This window comes from Panulirus ornatus, chromosome 10, assembly GCF_036320965.1.
Source record: "Panulirus ornatus isolate Po-2019 chromosome 10, ASM3632096v1, whole genome shotgun sequence".
Taxonomy (NCBI): domain Eukaryota; kingdom Metazoa; phylum Arthropoda; class Malacostraca; order Decapoda; family Palinuridae; genus Panulirus; species Panulirus ornatus.
The window spans coordinates 5,422,314-5,447,654 of record NC_092233.1 but is presented as its reverse complement, the minus strand read 5'-3'; the positions used below and the strand labels follow the sequence as shown (position 1 = coordinate 5,447,654).

The window sequence follows — 25,341 nt, the reverse complement described above, 5'->3', positions numbered from 1 at the left end:
ACAAGGATTATCTTGAGATAAGACTTTCGAAGGACAACGCTATTCAGGGATAAGATTGTCAAGGGACAAGACAGTCTAGCCATAAGACTGTCCAGGGACAAGACTACCTAGGGACGAGACTGTCCAAGGACATCACTGTGAAACTCCAGGGATAGTATTGTCCTCGGACAAGACATGACATTCCAAGGACAAGACTGTCCAGGGACTAAACTATATCTAGGGACCAGACTGTCCAAAGTCAAGACTAGCTAAGGATAAGACAGTCCAGGGACAAGAGTGTCCAGAGACAAGAGTGTCCAGGGACAAGTGTGTCCCGATGGTGGCTAAGAGAGACGCAGATGCTGGTGAAGAACACATAACTCTACAGAAAAATGGAATTGTCAAGAAGAGTTTCACATTCATAGGGTTCTCCCAGCCTGGAGTCCAGTTGGCCTGGCACTCACACTCAAGGGTGCCTCCCCAACACCCTCACTAACCTGTGGGCTGCGTGTTCACTCCACCACGTCTCCCTTAACGTGTGAGGTATGGGTTCACTCCCTCCACCCTCCCAAACTTGAGCGCTGTGGCTTCACTCTCCCCACACCCGCCTTAACATCTGGATTCTTCATCAAGATATTTGATGCATTTTCCGTTGTTGAAAGCACTGTGTATTATCGCTAGTTATTACCAGTCGTTATTGTCACTAGTTACGTATTATTACTAGTTATGCAGAAGTTACGTATTACCACAAGTTATGCAAAATTATATCTTGTAGATGAGTTATTCTTTTGTTATGTAGTAACTGAATTCACAGCTTCATCTTATGTACTGAGGTGTCAGATTGTGAGTGACCCAGCGCTGAGGCGGACGACTAGAACCGAAGGAGAGAATCTCAGCTGAGGTCCTCTACCTCAGCTGAGGAAGAAGACCTCAGCTGAGGTAGAGAACCTCACCTCAGGATAGGACACATGGTGGGTGTGTAGACAGGCCTTTGGAACACCTGCAGTGTCTCAGATCTCAAGGTTCAGACGAGGCTTGTGTGGAGGCTGGCTGGGCTGTGAGCCAAGAGGGCCCTCTCCCACAATGCACCCAGCCTCACCGAACAGCTTGACTGTATCTTCCCGTCTCCTGAATCATTGTTTTGTTTTCCCTTTGGTCACCGTAGGTCCCGAGTCGGTTATCGCCGAGACGTCCATGTGGCAGTCGACGACCCCGCCCACCAAACCCATGACCAACGACAAGATCTATTACTTCCTGCCCTTCTGGGACGACAAGCCATGTCTCTACGTCAGGTCCTTCTTCCAGGATCACAGACGGAGACTCCACAACTCGAACGTCATCGACGGCATCGCCCGAAAGCTGGTAAGTGGTCGTGGAGGAGAGGCCGTAGAGACGGAGGGAGTCTGTCTGTGTTGGAGAAGGGAGACCTCTGCCTTGGGGACAGCCAAGTTGGACCCGACGGAAGGGAAATCAGGCGAGGAGTGAAAGGAGGAGACCTCGGGTAGGTGGGATAGAAGGAGGGAACGAGGAGGAAAGCCTCTAGTGAGGGATGAAGGTTGAGGAAGTCTTTTGGTGTAGGGATACGGGAGAGTGGACGGCAGGAAGGAGAGTTTTGGATTAGGAGGGAGGGGCACGAGAGACCTTAGGCTGAGACGTTGTGTGAGAAGGTCAAGGGAGCACAGACGAAGGAGACCAGGGGAGACATTATGCGAGGGGGGGAACAGTGGATAGCTTAGACTAGGGAACCAGGGAAGAACTTAGACGAGGAGACAAGGCGAAACACCAGGCGTGGGAGCCAAGGGAGACCTCAGATAAGGGGACCAAATGTGATTTTAAACGAAGGCGACGATGTCCGACGAGGGGTCCAGAGGGATCCTCGGGCCTGGGGGAGGTGCGAGCAGGGGATATGTCTCTGGCGGGAGGAGACAAGAAGAGGAACAGACCATAAGGTAGAGTAGGAGAACAGGAAAAGAGACACTGATTATGTAAAAAGTAGAATGGAAGCACTTAAGAGAAATGCAGACGTGGAAGAGAGAGAGAGAGAGAGAGAGAGAGAGAGAGAGAGAGAGAGAGAGAGAGAGAGAGAGAGAGAGGGGGGGGAAAGTAGTAAGGGAAGAAGAAGAAGATGATAAAGACCAAAGCAACGAAAAGAGGCTGAGAAAAAGGAGAAGAAGGAGAGGGGAGCACGTACACAGACAAGCGAAAATAGGGTATGAAAAGGGACGAAAGACTGGGAGAGAATCAGATTAAGGGGATGTAAGGTGCCACATCTCCCATGAATATTCCAAACCACATCCACCATCAGTGTACAGGTTGTTAGCCTGGATCCCAGTGTAATCCCTGGAGTGTTGCACAGATCCCTCCACGGTGTACTGACGGCTGTGTATGGGTGTGTGTCATCGCCTGAATGGTGACGGATCTGAGAGTCTGTTAGTCTGTTCATATAAGCATAATTTTCGCCTTAGTCGCTCTCTATACTTGTGTCCCCATTCACTTCATGTGTCTGTTCACCTACGCTTGTGTTACCTCTGGTTCTGTTCATCTGAATGTTTATACACCACCAGTGGCTGTTCATCTGACTTCCTGTTCCTCTGAATGTCTGTTCTCCCGAGTAGCTGTTCATCTGGGTCGCTGTTCATCAAACAATGAACGAGTTCAGAGTGTGTGCCTTCCATACAGAACCATCATCTCCTCTCACCTCTCGTCCTAGTGGAATCATCCTACTTCCCAACCCCTCAACACTACGACTTTATAAAGCCCGACAATCTCTCTCTCTCTCTCTCTCTCTCTCTCTCTCTCTCTCTCTCTCTCTCTCTCTCTCTCTCTCTCTCTCTCTCTCTCTCTCTCTCTCTCTCTCTCCGTATTTACCCGTAATTTGGTCATGTTGACCTTCCACTTAGGTTGTTAATTACATTAAATGACTTTATATACACGTCTTACTTCCCCCTTTTGCTTCCTGCTTCCAGTGTTTTGTTTACAGGCTACATACACACACACACACACACACACACACACACACACACACACACACACACACACACACCAGCTCATTTTGTCTCCGAGCCTGACTGACTGCTGTAATACAAACGTAAATTCATAATTACGTATTTTATGTATATTCATCAGTCATTGGTAATGCCATATCTAGCAATCCCCTGACCTTCTAGGATGAAGATGTACGTGGTATGAGCAAGTGTGATCCCTTAACCTAAGTTCCTTTCAAAGTATACAGGGATATTGGAGCCCTGTTAGCGCCACCCTCATACCTCATCCATACACATAAGGGAATTTCCTTACCTCCCTCCCGTTGAGAAGAAGGTTGTATACTTTATATACATATGTATATCTGCCCTCCCTCCTCCTGACAACCCTTCAAAAAGGATGTTGACGCACTGTATACATACAATACTTACACTTCAGCATACCCCTTGATATACATAGTTCTGTTTCCCTCCCACACCGTATCTTTACCTTCCATTCATACACGGCTATACACTCAACCCCCGACCTTACCTCTCTACACTCCTGCAGGAGGAGAACCTGACGGAGGTGTCTTCGCTGCTCGAGGAGGACGACGGCAGCTGTGAACGCCGGCTGCGTGAGACGCTGGAGGAGTTGGTGTCAGGATGTGGTCATTACATGAGCCTGGCGAGGGCGTACTCCTCCGGTGCATCGGGAGGAAGGACCAGACTGGACAAGGAGCGTATGAGGCTCTGCCAGCGAGAAATCGTAAGTGTAGCCGTGACCTTCTTGTGGACTCGAGGTGACCTCGTGGTGGTAGGAATTAGTGACCTCTCTGTGCCGGAGGATGTTACCTGAGGTGGTGACCCGCCCTCCCCCTCATGACCGTGGCACAGATGAGTGTCTATGTCAATGACTGTGACCCCCTGTATGTGACCTTGTTGTCGCGTTGCATTTGGGGTGATTAGTCCTTATCTTAATCATCCCTGACTAATTACATGGGTTGTTATGTTTCTTAATGATTCACGACCAACTTGCTCTTAATTTCTGTTCTGAGGAATAATTACTTTCATATTGAAGATAATACAACAGTTTATTATGATACATTTTATCTAATCAACTGGTGGGAAAAACACACACAAATACTAGATTGGTCCCCATATATCTTTTTTATTTCTTTGAACTGAACCTAAGTTTCTTAAATTTCCAGTTATAGAAGCTTTCTGTCATGTTCAAGTCAGGATGTGGAGCCAAATGGTTCATTAGCTCGTACCATCATCTCGTATACAATAACAATGTCTACATTTCTCAACATTGATTATTTATTCGTCACTTTTAAAACGCACTTTAAAAAGAAGAAAAGTTTTTGAAGTTTAATTTTGCCTGTGAGATATGGCATCACCCCAGAATCCTCCAGTTTAGCAAAGCACTTTATATTTTCCGGCGCTTTTTTAAATAAACTACAACCAGGTTTTCCAGCCAAGATTTTTCAGGAATAAATTCACTCTTTTATTGTTTTTTCTTTTTTCTTTTTTTTTGTCCGTCCGTGGAGCATAAAGAACACGATTTCTTCTTACAGAAGACGAGATGTAAACAAATATCGGGTATTAGTTCTCCTGTTTATGTTCTGCTTTTGTTTGCTCTTCTTACAGAAGACGAGATGTAAACAAATATCGGGTATTAGTTCTCCTGTTTATGTTCTACTTTTGTTTGCTCTCTCCTCGAGTTTATAGTTAGGTTGATTCTCCTCCTGTGTTGATAATGCTCCATGTGAATATTTCGCCTGTGTTGATAGTGCTCCGTCTGTATGGTAAAGCACACCCAGTAAAATAATGCTCCACCTGTATAATAATGCTCACCCAGTAAAATAATGCTCCACCTGTATGATAATGCTCCACCTGTATAATGATGCTCCACCTGTATGATAATGTTCCACCTGTATGATAATGTTCCACCTGTATGATAATGCTCCACCTGTATAATGATGCTCCACCTGTATGATAATGCTCCACCTGTATGATAATGCTCCACCTGTATAATGATGTTCCACCTGTATGATAATGCTCCACCTGTATAATGATGCTCCACCTGTATAATGATGCTCCACCTATCTTCATCATGCTCTGCCACTGGACAGGACCATCTGTCGTGCTCGGCGCGGCACACGAAGGCCCTTGTGACACGCCACAGCCTCAGGGAACGCTACAAGACCTCCCACTCCTACCTCGCCAAGCTCAAGGGCCTCATCGAAGACGTGAGTACCTCCCCTACACACGTGTGTGAGTCATGAGTACCTCCCCTACACACGTGTGTGAGTCATGAGTACCTCCCCTACACACGTGTGTGAGTTATGAGTACCTTCCCCTACACGTGTGTGAGTCATGAGTACCTTCCCCTACCCGTGTGTGAGTTATGAGTACCTTTCCCTACACGTGTGTGAGTCATGAGTCCCTCCCCTACACGTGTGTGAGTCATGAGTACCTTCCCCTACACCTGTGTGAGTCATGAGTACCTTCCCCTACACCTGTGTGAGTCATGAGTCCCTCCCCTACACGTGTGTGAGTTATGAGTACCTTCCTCTACACGTGTGTGAGTCATGAGTACCTTCCCCTACACCTGTGTGAGTCATGAGTCCCTCCCCTACCCGTGTGTGAGTTATGAGTACCTTTCCCTACACGTGTGTGAGTCATGAGTCCCTCCCCCACACGTGTGAGTGGACGTGGCAGCGAATGAAAACATGGAAGATGAAGCGAGCAGATCGACTGGTGAAGAGGCAAAGGTGTTAGGTACACTGAGGAATATGTGTCTTTCTGTCAGGGTAAAAATGGCAATTTTGATGGTACAGTCGTCCGTCCGGTGCTGTGTGGGTGTGAGGCGTGGGTCGTAGACGGCAAATAGAGAAATGTGATTGTGTTGGAAATGAAATGTTTGAGGGTGATAATATGATGTGAAGACGGATGGTGGAATAGGAAATAAGAGAGTAAGAGATGATGTGGTGGTAAGAGGATTACGTATGAAAGAACTGAAGTGGGTGTGCTGACATGATTTGAACATGTGAGGAAGATCAATGAAGAGAGGATGAATAAGAAAGAGTATAAGTAGATCGGCAGTGAAGGAAACAAGGATAAGGGGAAACTATGGACAGAGAAGGGAATAAGGATATGGTGGAATATCGACAAAGGACGGAACAATTATCTGGAGAAAACAAGCAGTGCACTAATTGGCTTACCACCTGGTCACCCCCTCACCCCTGTGAGACTGCACACCCGCCACTACATCCAAAACCCTCACATTCGCCTCCCTCACCACCTCCAACCTTACACAGATCAAAGAGTCACGGTGACATCCCTGCTGCAGACGCACCTTCACCAGGGATCACTGGCCCTCCTCTCAAAACCTTGGCCAAGCTGCCCTCCAGGAGGGAGTCCCACGCTCGCTGGAGGCTTGGGTTGGGTGGGTGTGGCTGGGTGCCACCACCTCCTCTCCTCGTGTCCCCCCTGCCGCTCCTCTTTAAAAAAAAAAAAAAAAAAAAAAAAACTTCCTCATAATCTTCTCCGTCGCATTCTGCCACGCCCTGTGTCGCAGCCAGCTAACTGAAGGACCTCCTCTAAATGAACAGTGTCTCATCTGGTAACACTGAAACCCCCGGAAGTGACTTAGTCATTGTGACATTAACATCACGTCCAGAAACGGAGGCTTCATTTATATTCCACACTCACCCAGACGATGATACAGAGTCTGGAGAGTTAAGGAGGTCATTAAAGGGGGCGCCATGATTTAGGGAGGGACTGAGAGAAATAATGTTTTCATTATGATGATAAGAGGTTCTGAGGGTCGCTTGCCCCCACACACACTCTTACCTTATGAGGACCAGTGGTTGGTTGACTCCCGCCTCGCCTCTAACATTCCCACTTATTCGTAAACCTTTTCCTTTCCACGTAAGGCTACACCCACCTTATACTGTGTTTCCATGTAAGGCTACACCCACCTTATACTGTGTTTCCATGTAAGGCTACACCCACCTTATACTGTGTTTCCATGTAAGGCTCCACCCACCTTATACTGTGTTCTGTGTAACATGAAAGATTTTATCAGCAGTGATGAGATTAACATAATTACAACCTCGTTACAGTGGTTATGATTATTATCATCACTATTACTCATCATATCCATCAATATTCATCACTATATACACTTGTTACTATTTGCATATATCGTGTTTAGGTCTTTATCCGTTCATCAGAGTGGATGAGGGATGACAGATGTTGACACATGCGGAACAGACGCTTCCTCCATGGTGACTATGTCACACTGGATGCATTGTAATGTGTAGCTTTGCCACAGTCATAACCCCATACCATAGAGGGGTTTTAGTCATCCACCTCCAGACCCCAGACTATTTAGGGTTCTACTCATCCACCTCCTAATCCCAGACCATCCACTAGTCTACCTCATCCACCCCCATGACCATAGAACCATCAGGGATCTAATCTATCCACTTCTTGCCCCGCCCCTCAGCCCCAGCACAGCCTGCCAGACGTATTCCTGTGGATGATCAGCGGTGGGAAGCGGGTGGCATACCAGCGGCTGCCGGCCAGGAGCCTCCTCTACTCCCCCGTGGACGAGGAGCGTGGCAAACACTGCGGCACCACACAGACCATCTTCCTAAAGGTGAGGATCCTTCTTCGTTTGAAGGTGAGGTTCCTTCTTCCTCAATTTGTGGATCCTACGTTGTGTATGTCTCCATTTCCTTCACGTTCATGCTCTGCCTTCAAGCGAGGAAGCCACTTCCCTCCCTCATCATGACGCTTCGCCTTCTTTAAAGTGAGGCTCCATCTTTCTTAAAAGTAACGCTCATTATTCCTGAAATTCTATCTTCCTCAAGCCGAGGCTCCATCTCCCTTAAAGGAAGGCTTCAGCTCCTTGAAGTTAATAGTCCCTCTACCTCAGGACAGGGCTCCATCTACCTTAAGGTAATATGCCATCTCTCTCAAGACGAGGCTCCGTCTTTCTTGAGGTTAGACTCCATCTTCCTCAAGCCGAGGTTCCATCTACCTTAAGGTAAGACTCCATCTTCTTCAGGACGAGGCTCCATCTACCTTAAGGTAAGACTTCATTTTCCTTAAGGTAAGACTTTGTCTCCCGTAAGGTAACACTCCATCTACCACAAGACGAAGCTCCATCGATTTGAAAGTAAGACTCCATCTTCCTCTAGATAAGGCTCCATCTTCCTCGAGGTAAGACTCCATCTTCCTCCATACGGGACTTAAAACTGCGAAAGATTACTTACCAATGTGATGAATGGCTTCCTCCTTGAATCATTCTTACCAGTCATTACGTACACGTAAATACAGACTGAACAGTGATGTGATGAACATATTGTTCTACAATGAACCCACTGTTCTTGTACGTCAGTATGACAAAGTTCTCCAGAACTACAAGTAGTATGATCACTCTTATTCTAGTATATCACACTAATTACCCATGATTACTTAAGTAATGAACTGTTCATATTAGAGTCACACTGGACTAACTCACTCCCTCAAGTCTCTCTCTAACCCTTCCTTCCTTCCTTCCTTCCTCAGTTGCCAGGCCGTAAATCGAGTGGGCCAGGAGGCTGGGCCATCCAAGCCAAGCTCCAGCTCTACATGTGGCTGGGCCTAGCCAAACACAAGAAGCACCTTGTGCCAGGGATCCCCAAGGGCTACGAGCTGAGCTACGAACTGCGCAATATAGAGCGAACCCTCACTCTGCCGCCCGTCACTCTCCACTACACTCAGAAGCAGGTCAGGGGAAGGCCAGACGATGCATTATACAAACTCATCTCCTTACTTACTGCCCTCTGCCCTAGGAACACCTACTGACGAGCTCCCAAGCAACATGTAGTGTTGCACGAATAGAAACATTACATGTTATATATATATATATATATATATATATATATATATATATATATATATATATATATATATATATATATATATATATATATATATATTTTTTTTTTTTTTTTTTTTTATACTTTGTCGCTGTCTCCCGCGTTTGCGAGGTAGCGCAAGGAAACAGACGAAAGAAATGGCCCAACCCCCCCCCCATACACATGTACATACACACGTCCACACACACAAATATACATACCTACACAGCTTTCCATGGTTTACCCCGGACGCTTCACATGCCTTGATTCAATCCACTGACAGCACGTCAACCCCTGTATACCACATCGCTCCAATTCACTCTATTCCTTGCCCTCCTTTCACCCTCCTGCATGTTCAGGCCCCGATCACACAAAATCTTTTTCACTCCATCTTTCCACCTCCAATTTGGTCTCCCTCTTCTCCTCGTTCCCTCCACCTCCGACACATATATCCTCTTGGTCAATCTTTCCTCACTCATTCTCTCCATGTGCCCAAACCATTTTAAAACACCCTCTTCTGCTCTCTCAACCACGCTCTTTTTATTTCCACACATCTCTCTTACCCTTACGTTACTTACTCGATCAAACCACCTCACACCACACATTATCCTCAAACATCTCATTTCCAGCACATCCATCCTCCTGCGCACAACTCTATCCATAGCCCACGCCTCGCAACCATACAACATTGTTGGAACTACTATTCCTTCAAACATACCCATTTTTGCTTTCCGGGATAATGTTCTCGACTTCCACACATTTTTCAAGGCTCCCAAAATTTTCGCCCCCTCCCCCACCCTATGATCCACTTCCGCTTCCATGGTTCCATCCGCTGACAGATCCACTCCCAGATATCTAAAACACTTCACTTCCTCCAGTTTTTCACCATTCAAACTCACCTCCCAATTGACTTGACCCTCAACCCTACTGTACCTAATAACCTTGCTCTTATTCACATTTACTCTTAACTTTCTTCTTCCACACACTTTACCAAACTCCGTCACCAGCTTCTGCAGTTTCTCACATGAATCCGCCACCAGCGCTGTATCATCAGCGAACAACAACTGACTCACTTCCCAAGCTCTCTCATCCCCAACAGACTTCATACTTGCCCCTCTTTCCAAGACTCTTGCATTTACCTCCCTAACAACCCCATCCATAAACAAATTAAACAACCATGGAGACATCACACACCCCTGCCGCAAACCTACATTCACTGAGAACCAATCACTTTCCTCTCTTCCTACACGTACACATGCCTTACATCCTCGATAAAAACTTTTCACTGCTTCTAACAACTTGCCTCCCACACCATATATTCTTAATACCTTCCACAGAGCATCTCTATCAACTCTATCATATGCCTTCTCCAGATCCATAAATGCTACATACAAATCCATTTGCTTTTCTAAGTATTTCTCACATACATTCTTCAAAGCAAACACCTGATCCACACATCCTCTACCACTTCTGAAACCACACTGCTCTTCCCCAATCTGATGCTCTGTACATGCCTTCACCCTCTCAATCAATACCCTCCCATATAATTTACCAGGAATATATATATATATATATATATATATATACTTACTTGAAGACAGTAATATTAGCAGATTATTTGAGTTAGTGGCATGTCAAATGTTGTGACCAGGAAATATGTAAAATACATGCAGAATATGTGACGTATATGTACAGTGTAGGTTAAGGCTATGTGTCATTTTTGGTGGTGACGTGTGACCATATGTTACAGACGTTCCAGATGAGAGCACACATGTACCAGGCACGCTCCTTGATCGCTTCCGATTCCTCTGGACTGTCTGACCCCTTCGCCAGGGTCATCATAGGCGAACACTGCCGCACCACACAGGTGGGGCTCAGGTGGCACACAGGTGGGGCTCAGGTGGCACACAGGTGGGGCTCAAGTGGGGCAGAGGTGGGGGTAAGGTGGGACACAGGTGGGGCTCAGGTGGGACACAGGTGGGGGTAAGGTGGTACACAGGTGGGGCTCAGGTGGCACACAGGTGGGGCTCAGGTGGCACACAGGTGGGGCTCAGGTGGCACACAAGTGGGGCTCAGGTGGCACACAGGTGGGGCTCAGGTGGCACACAGGTGGGGTTCAGGTGGCACACAGGTGGGGCTCAGGTGGGACACAGGTGGGGCTCAGGTGGGACACAAGTGGGGCTCAGGTGGCACACAGGTGGGGCCCAGGTGGGACACAGGTGATACTCAGGTGAGGGGGACACACACATGTTACACAGATGGGACAGACTCATCGTTAATGTAATCATGAATTTCTATACAACTCATATTTAGCATCAACACAGAAATTTCTTAGAAATCAAAAAATATTTAAAGTATTTATAGAATATATACTATAATGCTACTCAGTAATTCCCCATATGGAGTGCTTTCCCCCTCAGTCAGTATATAAATCATTCCCCCCCAGTCAGTATATAAATCACCCCCCCTCAGTCAGTATATAAATCATCCCCCCCCCCAGTTACTATATAAACCTTCCCCCACCCCTCAGTCAGTATATAACCCCCCCCCCTCATCTTACATTGACCCGGAGTTGGTGGTCGACGACTGGCTTTAAGTTCACTGACAGCGCCTCCGTCGCCCCCTCCGTCAGGTGATCGACGAGACGCTGAGCCCGACCTGGGACGAGATGCTCGTGATGGACGACATCTTGGTCTACGGCACCAAGGAGGAGATTAAGGCCTACCCACCCATGGTGGTCATCGAGATATTCGACCAAGACAACGTGGTAAGTTCGTCAGCTTCACAGAGGGTGAAGACAGTGTGATACTAGGGTGTGTGTGTGTGTGTGTGTGTGTGTCAGAAATGCTGTAGACACATCTCGCTATGGATATTTCTCATCTATATGTCCCATTATGTACTCAGATGTAGTCAGATGGGGAATTCATGATGTACATCACTTGTAGATTCAAACTCCATCGAGACATCAATGTCGGAATAACTTTGGGTTTCCAGACAAGATAAATACATGATCTATATTCACCAGATATATTCCGGCGCCTCGGGCGTGCAAACCCTGGGAAAACCTCAAAGAACCGATATCTTTTGAGGGAGAAGATACGTGGAAATGTAAATATTCCCGTTTTCTTTTTTCTTCTTTATCCAGTGGCAAGACGCACACAAGTTCAGTGTCCCACTACACTCTTCACCCAGTACACGCAATCCACCATGACGTACACCCCTTACATTCCACTCCACTACGTCACGGGGGGGGGGGGCCTCCTTACTTCCCCATTTCAAAAACCCCTCCACCATTACGACAACACTACAAGCACACCACATATAGTTACGTCATCACAGCAGACACAACACCCTAACAACACCCACTCCATTAAGAGAAACACCCTAACAACACCCACTCCATCACGGGAAACACTCGCACCCCTGTGGAGGAGTACCTCCACTAACCTCCCACTGCTTGACCTCCTCCACTTACCTCCCACCGCTTGACCTCCTCCACTTACCTCCCACTGCTTGACCTCCTCCGACAGGGCAAGTCGGAGTTCATCGGCCGAGCGCTGGCGAGGCCACACATCAAGCTCCGGGAGGAACCCTACCAGCGGCCACACCTCGAGTGGCACGACCTCTTCCGCGGCACCGACCACGCCGGCGAGCTCCTGGCTACCTTCGAACTCCTGCAGGTGAGATGGGAAGGAGGATGACTCGTCGTCCTCAGGTGAGTTATGGTTTCCCCAGTGGGTGAACCAAGACTTATCCAAGGGTACGAGAAGTTCTCTACTCTCCCACTTCGAACCCCTGCACAGAAGTTGTGATTCTATAAACGAGGAAGAACTTCGAGTTAGTGAGAACGTTTACGAGTATAGAAGGCCATAGGTGAGTGTGAAATCTTGCCAGTGGGTGGAAGTTTTCCACCAGAGGAGCTGGAACTTCCGCAGCTCCCGAAGACACACCCTCCCGTGCTCCAGGTGAGACACATATGAACGGATGTGGGAGCTTTTATCACAGGTGAGTAAGAATTTCCTCAGTTGATTGAGATCTTCGTGTGTGTGTGTGTGTGTGTGTGTGTGTGTGTGTGTGTGTGTGTGTGTGTCTGTACTTCTTCAGCCGAGTGGGAATCCGTAGGGAAACCTCAGCCCAGTGATGGACTCCTTCATATTAGTCAAGAAACGTTGAGGAAAAAATTTAAATACTTCTACATGGGAAAAGGAACTCCTTGTAGATTAAAGAGGGACTCCAGCGGGTAAGTTGGACGCAGCAGATGAACGAAAAGTAAAAAAAAAAAACCTGCAAGTGAACGCAAGTCGTCACGAACTTATGAATATGAATGAGAACTTAAACAAGTTATTAAGAGTTCCTGAAAACAGATTTTATATAAGGCAAACCACAGCAGGACACGTGAGTACACTCCATTCCCTCACCTGTGCGTTCATGAAACAACTTCGAGAAGTTGATTTTGAGTAGATATAGTCATTGTGATGTGGTTGTTTTCTTTATCATACTGCCTCTAATTTCATATTTATGTCAGTGAAGTCTAAACAAGCTTACTGATGCAGTGTAGGGTGTGTGTGTGTGTGTGTGTGTGTGTGTGTGTGTATGTGTGTGTGTGTGTGTGTGTGTGTGTGTATGTGTGTGTGTGTGTGTGTGTGTGTGTGTGTGTGTGTGTGTGTGTGTGTGTGTGTGTATGTGTGTGTGGGTGTGTGTGTGTGTGTGTGTGTGTGTATGTGTGTGTGTGTGTGTGTATGTGTGTGTGTGTGTGTGTGTGTGTGTGTGTGTGTGTGTGTGTGTATGTGTGTGTGTGTGAGTGTGTGTGTATGTGTGTGTGTGTGTGTGTGTGTGTGTGTGTGTTGTGTAAATAGTAACCTCACGCATGTTAACTTATATATGGTAGGTTGATTTCGTGTCATTTAACATTTGGTAAGAATCCATCATTTAACATATATAAAGATTATCTTAATTTCATTAACGTTGATCATGTCACCTATTTGAATCTATAGTCTTCATGGTATCACATAACTTCACCTATATATCATAGATTAACGTAGAAAAAATTGACATAATATGTTAATGTAAGTCAAACTACATATTGTACTTTCCTCTGTGAAATAGAATGATCATATTTTATACCTTAGCTCATCCTGCTCTTCTATAGCATTTTGATTGTCCTCTTTCGTATCCACCTCTGAGTCAAATTTGAATAATTCCAATGTAATTTCACTTCCAGTTAATTTGATAACCTCAGAGTTGTGTTGCTACGTGTCCTTCGGGTTCATCCGCGTAGGAGGAGATCCTATGGACTGATCCTAAGGTGTTCTTTAGTTCCAGGACGGCGAGGAAGGAGGGGACGAGCTGGCAGTCCCGCAGGCGAAGGAGCACCACGGTGGAGACTCCGGCCCCATCCTGCCGGTCCCCAGGGGCATCAGGCCCACCCTGGCCAAGTACAGGCTCGAGGTGCGTCCCTCCCTCAGAAGGGGAGGAGTCGGGGAGTGTAGTGTAAGGGAAGGGAGGAGTGGAAAGTGGAGGTGAAAATGGTGAGAGGGAGGTCATGTTGTGAGGGAGAAGAGATGGGTGAGGCGAGAGATATAAGGTAAGGATATGAGTAGGTGAGAGAGAAGGAAAGGGAGAGTTGTGAGGGGTAGAGAGAGAGAGAGAGAGAGAGAGAGAGGGAAAAAGATTGCGGGAAAGGGTAAGGATAGAGTGAGAAAAAGAGACAGTAAAGGAAGCGTGAGAGAGAAAGGAGAGGGAGGGAGGAAATACCAAGGACTGAGTGTAGCGGAGGAGTGATCAGAAACATCTACGTTGTGAGGGCGCGGGTCTCGGGTGGTCTTAGAACCACGTCTTCCCTCCTTAGTGTTCGCCTCCAGAACAATAGACCAGTCATCCCCCAAGAGAAAAAAAAATCTCGTCTATTTTACCGTCGCTGCTATTCTTCTTCTTATCTCTCTAATCAGCCTAACAGCTAAGGAATAACATAGTGAGTTTAGACACAATAGCCCATATTCAGTTTAGACACTAACATGGTGAGTTTAGACACTAACATGGTGAGTTTAGACGCTAATATAGTGAGTTTAGACACTAATATAGTGAGTTTAGACACTAATATAGTGAGTTTAGACACTAATATAGTGAGTTTAGACACAATAACCTTGTAGAGGGTGGAAGTATACGACACTCGAGGCATATGGGCCATAGTAAATACCTGAGGGAGTTTTAGAAGAGTTTTTTTTTTTCTTGATGTGTTGTCTGGAGGCCGCCGCTGACCCTTGTTCCGCCCTTATTTGTAGGTGCTGTTCTGGGGGCTACGTGACTTGAAGCGCATCCACCTCCTGACGGTGGATAGGCCGAGGGTGGATGTGGAGGTCGCGGGCCACATCATCCAGTCCGCTGTCCTCCTCTCCGCCCGCAAGAACCCCAACTTCACCAGCCCCGTCAAGTACATTGACCTGGTGAGATGATGTATGACTTAGTGACTAGGTGATGGGAGCTATAACTACACGTCTGGGTGAGGTGACACGAACATGAGTACATCATGAGGGTGACATGAACATGAGTACATCATGAGGATGACATGAACGTGAGTACATCATGAGGGTGACATGAACATGAGAACATCATGAGGGTGACATGAACATGAGTACATCATGAGGGTGACATGAACATGAGTACATCATGAGGGTGACATGAACATGAGTACATCATGAAGGTGACATGAACATGAGTACATCATGAGGGTGACATGAACATGAGTACATCATGAGGGTGACATGAACATGAGTACATCATGAGGGTGACATGAACATGAGTACATCATGAGGGTGACATGAACATGAGTACATCATGAGGATGACATGAACATCATGAGGGTGACACGAACATGAGTACATCATGAGGGTGACATGAACATGAGTACATTATGAGGATGACATGAACATGAGTACATCATGAGGGTGACATGAACGTGAGTACATCATGAGGATGACATGAACGTGAGTACATCATGAGGGTGACATGAACATGAGTACATCATGAGGGTGACATGAACATGAGTACATCATGAGGGTGACATGAACATGAGTACATCATGAGGGTGACATGAACATGAGTACATCATGAGGGTGACATGAACATGAGTACATCATGAGGATGACATGAACATCATGAGGGTGACACGAACATGAGTACATCATGAGGGTGACATGAACGTGAGTACATCATGAGGGTGACATGAACATGAGTACATTATGAGGATGACATGAACATGAGTACATCATGAGGGTGACATGAACATGAGAACATCATGAGGGTGACATGAACATGAGTACATCATGAGGATGACATGAACGTGAGTACATCATGAGGGTGACATGAACGTGAGTACATCATGAGGATGACATGAACACGAGTACATCATGAGGGTGACACACGTATACGTGTACATCATTTGGGTGACAGAAACATACGTACATCAATCATGTGGATGACACGGACACATTCACATGCTGGGGTGACGCGTGATATGGATGATGAGGATGATTTAGAATTTGAATTTCCCGCCAAGCTGACCCCTCGCCATGGCGTTGGAGGGGTGAGGTGGCTAGTATTGTAATATCAAGGGATTAAGGATAATACAACCGAGCGACCATGGAGAAAGTACAAGGTAATAAACCAAACCATGTTTACAATATGATATTCCCAGGTAGAATTTTATATATTTACATTTTGTAAAATGACAGAAAAGAACCATATTTTTGATGCACCAACACCACAACAGTTCGCCTCCTCAGGCCCTCCTGTGTGCACCAGTGAGACACGAGTCGTGGAGAAGACGTTATGTTGTTGGCTGGTTGGTAGCCAAGGCCTTATAGTTGATGTATATATATATATATATATATATATATATATATATATATATATATATATATATATATATATATTTCATGGCAATATTAAAGGTGCATTTACAAATGTATGTGAGTTTAGTAATGGGGTAATGGTCGTTTAAGCAGTCACATACCAGATTCAAACTCTGTATATTATTATTTTGTTTAAAAATTTGTTTCATTCTACATGTAATCTTTGGTATACTTTGTACAAAAATTGTACGTACATTTATTTTCCTCTTTTGGGTGTGAAATACTTTGTTACAATGAACCCAGCAGTTTAAATGGCGGAATGGGCAACTACTTTAGGGAGGCCCAGGGTTCGATCATAACACGAACATAGGTATATATACATCCAAAGTGGGGGGGGGGGGGACACGAACATATGTACATCCTTGAACATGAACAAATGTACATCCTGGGGGGGTGACACGAATGTATATAAATTCTTGGTGTAACACGTTCATCCTGGGTTGACAAGAACACATGTTCCTCATGTGGATGACATGAACACATTACACATCCTTGGGGTGAAAAGACCACTATGTACATCATGGGGTGACACGAACACATGTACATCTTGAGGGTTACACGAACGCATGTACATCCTGGGGTGACACGGACCCATGTATAAGCTAGAGATGTAATATCTGGGGAACACGAACTTTGGTACACCCTGAGGGTTAACACAAGCACATGTACACCCTAAGGATGTACAGTTTGGGGAGGGAACACCAACACCCAAGTGGGGGGGGGGGGTGATTAGACTGAAGGGTTGTTACAGTTAGCTGTGTTACGTAACCGTGATCCACCCACCCTCCCTCCACTCATGAAGGTGTTGTTGTCCCCCGGCAGGAACTCCCGGAGCAGGAGCTGTACTGCCCGCCCATCACCATCCGGGTGGTCGACTGTCGCAGCTTCGGCCGCTTCACCCTGGTGGGGACGCACATCATCTCCAACCTGCACCGTTACATGTGGACCCCCAGCACCAAGAAGGACAAGGAGGCTGCAGCAGCCAGGAACTCCCTGCCGGGCCACCTGCAGGGTAAGTAAGGCAGATGGAGGAAGGGGAGGAGGTTGGCGGACATGAGAGAGAGAGTCAGAGAAGCGGAGGGTATGGGGAAATAATAGGAAATGGCAAGACAAACGAGTGAGGGTTGAGAAGAGACGTAATGACTGATGAGAGAGACACAGAAAGGAGGGAGGGAGGGCATGATCATAGCTCACAAAGGAGAGGACACGAGGGGGCACGAAGAGCGTGGAGTGGTGATGAACCCACCACCCCACCCCCCTGCTGGAGAGGGAGGTCCGAGGCCATTAACGAGGACAGTAAAAACTGTACACTGTCGAGGGTACAAAGCTCTCGTCTGCTCAGACCAGAAAACATCCTCAGCGGGAATGAGGTAGACGTTGTCCCGTCACAGAAACACAGTGAGAAGTCTGTGTAACCAGATATCACATGTGATATGTAGAAGTGTAGATGAGTTCTGAGTCAGTGTCATGCGGGTATGAGAGTGTGTGTAAAGAATTTCATCCTGTTGTTCAAGCTTTTTTTTGTACTTTTTTGAGTTACGTAAACATTGTCTTTTGACGACTGTGGTAACGTGGCTTGGTCTCGCCGAACTGTTCACCAGCGTCAGTAAAACAGGATATTTACATAGCAACATTCATGTATGGCTGGAAGTGATATGAGGTACGAAAATTACGTCTTTTTTCATAGACTTTATAGAGGGATTCCTAGGAGACAATTATTTATTTAGACAAGGGGATTTGTTTTTGTTTGTTTGTTTGTTTTTAATTTGCAGTTAGTGTTTTAAACTATATCCCATGATTGGTGGTTTATCTTTTCTGTATCACACGTACGGCAACATCCCTACCTTTCGTACCCACAGGAACAGCCCCATCTCTCACCCACATCAACATCCCTACGTATCATATTCAAGGTAACCTCTCGACCTATGGCACCCAGAGCATCATCCAAGCTTTTTTCGCACCCACAGCAACAACTCCACCTATCGCACCCACAGCAACAACAACACCACCCTATCGCACCCCGGCAACATCCCCAACATACCACATACCACAGTGTTATATGCTGCGCCTACAGCAGCATCCTAACTCTCGCAACCACAGTGTCATCCTAGCCTTTCGCACCTGTAGCACCATTCCCAACATATCGCACTGACAGGAACATCCAACCTCTCTTGCACCCTCAGTAGCACCCACGCCCGTCGTACCTACAGTAGTATAGCCTCCTGTTGCACCCATACGACCTCCCTTACTTGGCGCACACCACCCACCCACGGTAACCCCACCCATCTCGCCAGCAGTAGCACCACCTCCTCCCTGTCGCACCTTCTCACATCACCACCAGTGTACACCTACGGATACCTGATACCCGCCTTTTATCTCCCCCGTCAGGAGGGGAAGAAAGTGTCATTGCCAACAACTCTCTGGTGCCCAACAACGTCCACGGGGTCCAGGGCCAGGGGCGTGGTGCCGCCACCTTCAGAAGGGACACGGAGCGGAGTCCTCTCTTGCAGAAGGACACCATCATCACCATCGACTATGTGGGTGTAGGACCAGTCGTTCCTTTGGTTTGGTTATTTTCTTTAGTTGTTTTGTTTTGTTTTGTTGTAGAATTTGCTTGTGAATTGCTGTTTAGTTTTCATGTTTTGATATTTTCCATTTTTCATGTATATATATATATATATATATATATATATATATATATATATATATATATATATATATATACATTCTCCATCTATCTGCTTGTCTACTTACTTCCTGTAACTTCGTGTGTTTATCTTCCTTTTCATCTTTCCCAGCTTTCCACCTCCGTCTCTTCGTTTTCTTACGTTGCACTGTACCGTTGTGGACATGAGGCTCGTAGACGGTCTCTGGTAGACAGTAGCGATACCCGGCACCTTAGACGTAGTACGCATGTTGTAAATACAGGCTAGAATTTTTTTTTTTTTCCGTAAATGAGCGAAGACAGAAAGTCTTCGGATGTAATTGATATCGTAATTGGGTGATTTAAATGTTTCCTTGTATTGTATATGTATATATGTATATATATATATATATATATATATATATATATATATATATATATAGATAGATAGATAGATAGATAGGTGGATATATATAGATATATACAGTCGAAAACAAATGTATTGATGCAGAAATTATTGAATTATTCCATATTTCTAATGTGGAACCGGAAGTGACTGTTGCAAAAGTTTGCTACATGTACCGAAATAATCCGAAAACGTTTTAAGTTTGTCGTCTTCATACATGAGACACCTAACCTCTCATGGAAAATTGCATGGGAAGGTACTGATTGAGAGGATGAAGGCATGTACAGAACATCAGATTGGGGAAGAGCAGCGTGGTTTCAGAAATGTTAGAGGATGTGTGGATCAGGTGTTTGCTTTGAAGACTGTATGTGAGAACTACTTAGAAAAACAGATGGATTTGTATGTAGCTTTTGATGATCTCGAGAAGGCATATGATAGAGTTGATAGAGATGCTTTGTGGAAGGCCTTCAGAATGTATGGTATGGGAGGTAAGTTGCTAGAAGCAGTGAGAGTATTTTACCAAGGATGTAAGGCATGTGTACGAGTAGAAACAGAGGAGAGTGATTGGTTCCCAGTGAAGATCAACCTGTGGCAGGGGGGTGTGATGTCTCCATGGTTATTTCATTTGTTAATGGATAGGGTGGGTAGGGAAGTAAATTCAAGAGTTTTGGAGAGAAGGACGAGTATGCAGAATAGATTTTATGAGAATTTCCTTCGCAAATACTTTATATCTGTTGCCCAAAGAAAACTTTATCTAATGTTTTCCGTCATCCTTTCAAATATAGATTTGTTATAATGAGATATATTTCAATTTCAAAACAAAAATTGATTTGCCCGAAAACTTGAATGCATGACCTGTTCTTCATGTAGAACACAATACTGGTGAGAAAGCTATTGTTTCCGATCCATTAAATTACGTATTGGAGCACTGAAATCGTTACGAGATTATATAGATTTTTGAGAATTTTCTTCGTTAGCATTTCCTATCTATCACCGAAATGAAGCTATATGATATATTTCCTGTCACACTATCAAGTATAGAAGATTTTCAGCAGCATATATTTCAATTTTGGAACAAAAGATATTTTAGCCTAAAAATTACCCTGAACTATTACCTTCAGTTTTTCCTAATTTTCGGTGGAAAATATTTTTGCCTGAAAACTTTTGTATAACAACTGTTCTTAATATTGAACACGATTCTGGTGTTGATATGTTGTTTCGGGGCCATTAAATCATATAATGAAGCACTGGATCATGACAATATTTATTGATTTTATGAATATTTCATTCGTAATTATTTCATATCTGTTACCCATACAAAGCTTTATCTTATATTTTCCATCATCATGTCAAGTAGAGAGATGTTTTAATGAGATATATTTCAATTTTGAAAGAAAAAGATTCTTGGCCTAAAAATTACCCTGACCTATTACCTGCACTTTTTGCTATTTTTCGGCGGAAAATTGATTTGCCTGAAAGCTTTAATATACCAGCTCTTCTTCATGTAGAACACATTTCTGGTGATAAAATAATGTTTAGGGTTCATTACATCACGTAATGGAGCATTGAATCCATTACAAGATGGAACACATTTTTGATGAATTTCTTCGTTAATATTTTCCTATCTATCACTCAAATAAACCTATATGATATATTTTCTGTCATTTTTTCTGGTATAGAAGGTTTTCAGTAGAAAATATTTCAATTTTGAAACAAAAGATATTTTAGCCTAAAAATTACCCTGAACTATTACCTTCAGTTTTTCCTAATTTTCGGTGGAAAATATTTTTGCCTCAAAACTTTTGTATAACAACTATTCTTAATATTGAACACGATTCTAGTGTTCATATGTTGTTTTGGGGCCATTAAATCATATAATGAAGCACTGGAATCATGACAATATTTATTGATTTTATGAATATTTCATTCGTAATTATTTTATATCTGTTCCCCATACAAAGCTTTATCTTATATTTTCCATCATCATGTCAAGTAGAGAGCTGTTTTAATGAGATATATTTCAATTTTGAAAGAAAAAGATTCTTGGCCTAAAAATTACCCTGACCTATTACCTGCACTTTTTGCTATTTTTCGGCGGAAAATTGATTTGCCTGAAAGCTTTAATATACCAGCTCTTCTTCATGTAGAACACATTTCTGGTGATAAAACATTCTTTAGGGCTCATTACATCACGTAATGGAGCATTGAATCCTTTACTAAATTAAACACATTTTCGACGAATTTCTCCATTAATATTTTCCTATCTATCACTCAAATAAAGCTATATGATATATTTCCTGTCATTTTTTCAGGTATAGAAGGTTTTCAGTAGCATATATTTCAATTTTGAAACAAAAGATATTTTAGCCTAAAAATTACCCTGAACTATTACCTTCAGTTTTTCCTAATTTTCGGTGGAAAATATTTTTGCCTCAAAACTTTTGTATAACAACTATTCTTAATATTGAACACGATTCTAGTGTTGATATGTTGTTTCGGAGCCTTTAAATCATATGATGAAACACTGGAATCATGAGAATATTTATTGATTTTATGATTTTTTCATTCGTAATTATTTTATGTCTGTTACCCATACAAAGCTTTATCTTATATTTTCCATCATCATGTCAAGTAGAGAGCTGTTTTAATGAGATATATTTCAATTTTGAAAGAAAAAGATTCTTGGCCTAAAAATTACCCTAACCTATTACCTGCACTTTTTCCTAATTTTCGGCGAAAAATTGATTTGCCTGAAAACTTTAATATACCAGCTCTTCTTCATGTAGAACACATTTCTGGTGATAAAATAATGTTTAGGGCTCATTACATCACGTAATGGAGTATTGAATCCATTGCAAAATTAAACACATTTTCGATGAATTTCTTCATTAATATTTTCCTATCTATCACTCAAATAAAGCTATATGATATATTTCCTGTCATTTTTTCAGGTATAGAAGGTTTTCAGTAGCAAATATTTCAATTTTGAAACAAAAGATATTTTAGCCTAAAAATTACCCTGACCTATTACTTGCACTTTTTCCTAATTTTCGGTGGAAAATATTTTTGCCTCAAAACTTTTGTATAACAACTATTCTTAATATTGAACACGATTCTAGTGTTGATATGTTGTTTCGGATACTTTAAATCATATGATGAAACACTGGAATCATGAGAATATTTATTGATTTTATGATTTTTTCATTCGTAATTATTTTATGTCTGTTACCCATACAAAGCTTTATCTTATATTTTCCATCATCATGTCAAGTAGAGAGCTGTTTTAATGAGATATATTTCAATTTTGAAAGAAAAAGATTCTTGCCCTAAAAATTACCCTGACCTATTACCTGCACTTTTTCCTATTTTTCGACAGAAAACTAATTTGCCTGAAAACCTTAGAATTCCACCTATTCTTTATGTAGAACACAATTCCGGTGATAAAATATTGTTTAGGGTTCGTTACATCACGTAATGGAGCATTGAATCCATTACAAAATTAAACACATTTTTGTTGAATTTCTTCATTAATATTTTCCTATCTATCTCTCAAATAAAGCCTATATGATATATTTTCTGTCATTTTTTCAGGTATAGAAGGTTTTCAGTAGCAAATATTTCAATTTTGAAACAAAAGATATTTTAGCCTAAAAATTACCCTGAACTATTACCTTCAGTTTTTCCTAATTTTCGGTGGAAAATATTTTTGCCTCAAAACTTTTGTATAACAACTATTCTTAATATTGAACACGATTCTAGTGTTGATATATTGATTCGGGGCCATTAAATCATATAATGAAGCACTGGAATCATGACAATATTTATTGATTTTATGAATATTTCATTCGTAATTATTTTATATCTGTTACCCATACAAAGCTTTATCTTATATTTTCCATCATCATGTCAAGTAGAGAGCTGTTTTAATGAGATATATTTCAATTTTGAAAGAAAAAGATTCTTGGCCTAAAAATTACCCTGACCTATTACCTGCACTTTTTGCTATTTTTCGGCGGAAAACTGATTTGCCTGAAAACTTTAATATACCAGCTCTTCTTCATGTAGAACACATTTCTGGTGATAAAATAATGTTTAGGGTTCATTTCATCACGTAATGGAGCATTGAATCCATTACAAGATGGAACACATTTTTGATGAATTTCTTCATTAATATTTTCCTATCTATCACTCAAATAAAGCTATATGATATATTTCCTGTCATTTTTTCAGGTATAGAAGGTTTTCAGTAGCAAATATTTCAATTTTGAAACAAAAGATATTTTAGCCTAAAAATTACCCTGAACTATTACCTTCAGTTTTTCCTAATTTTCGGTGGAAAATATTTTTGCCTCAAAACTTTTGTATAACAACTATTCTTAATATTCAACACGATTCTAGTGTTGATATGTTCTTTCGGAGCCATTAAATGATATGATGAAGCACTAGAATCATGACAATATTTATTGATTTTATGAATATTTCATTCGTAATTATTTTATATCTGTTCCCCATACAAAGCTTTATCTTATATTTTCCATCATCATGTCAAGTAGAGAGCTGTTTTAATGAGATATATTTCAATTTTGAAAGAAAAAGATTCTTGGCCTAAAAATTACCCTGACCTATTACCTGCACTTTTTGCTATTTTTCGGCGGAAAATTGATTTGCCTGAAAACTTTAATATACCAGCTCTTCTTCATGTAGAACACATTTCTGGTGATAAAATAATGTTTAGGGCTCATTACATTACGTAATGGAGCATTGAATCCATTACAAAACTAAACACATTTTTGATGAATTTCTTCGAAATATTTTCCTATCTATCACTCAAATAAAGCTATATGATATACTTCCTTTAATTTTATCAGGTATAGAAGATTTTCAGTTGTAAATATTACAATTTTGGAACAAAAGATATTTTAGCCTAAAAATTACCCTGAACTATTACCTTCAGTTTTTCCTAATTTTCGGTGGAAAATATTTTTGCCTCGAAACTTTTGTATAACAACTATTCTTAATATTGAACACGATTCTAGTGTTGATATGTTGTTTTGGGGCCATTAAATCATATAATGAAGCACTGGAATCATGACAATATTTATTGATTTTATGAATATTTCATTCGTAATTATTTTATATCTGTTCCCCATACAAAGCTTTATCTTATATTTTCCATCATCATGTCAAGTAGAGAGCTGTTTTAATGAGATATATTTCAATTTTGAAAGAAAAAGATTCTTGCCCTAAAAATTACCCTGACCTATTACCTCCACTTTTTACTATTTTATCGGCAGAAAACTAATTTGCCTTAAAACCTTAAAATACCACCTCTTCTTTATGTAGAACACAATTCCGGTGATAAAATATTGTTTAGGGTTCATTGCATCACGTAATGGAGCATTGAATCCATTACAAGATGAAACACATTTTTGATGAATTTCTTCATTAATATTTTCCTATCTATCAGTCAAATAAAGCTATATGATATATTTCCTGTCATTTTATCAGGTATAGAAGATGTTCA

General features: G+C 42.7%; 1 protein-coding gene across 1 annotated transcript in view; it reads left to right on the top strand.

The window, feature by feature from the left end:
* The window catches only part of LOC139750745 (otoferlin-like), a 425,902-nt gene that overhangs the window by 372,805 nt on the left and 27,756 nt on the right, over positions 1 to 25,341 (top strand). Inside the window, 12 exon segments of the mRNA XM_071665450.1 lie at positions 1,144 to 1,341; positions 3,511 to 3,708; positions 5,078 to 5,194; positions 7,459 to 7,611; positions 8,526 to 8,726; positions 10,608 to 10,724; positions 11,490 to 11,624; positions 12,388 to 12,537; positions 14,174 to 14,305; positions 15,139 to 15,300; positions 17,590 to 17,779; positions 19,156 to 19,310. Coding sequence (XP_071521551.1) covers positions 1,144 to 1,341; positions 3,511 to 3,708; positions 5,078 to 5,194; positions 7,459 to 7,611; positions 8,526 to 8,726; positions 10,608 to 10,724; positions 11,490 to 11,624; positions 12,388 to 12,537; positions 14,174 to 14,305; positions 15,139 to 15,300; positions 17,590 to 17,779; positions 19,156 to 19,310 — 1,908 coding nt within the window.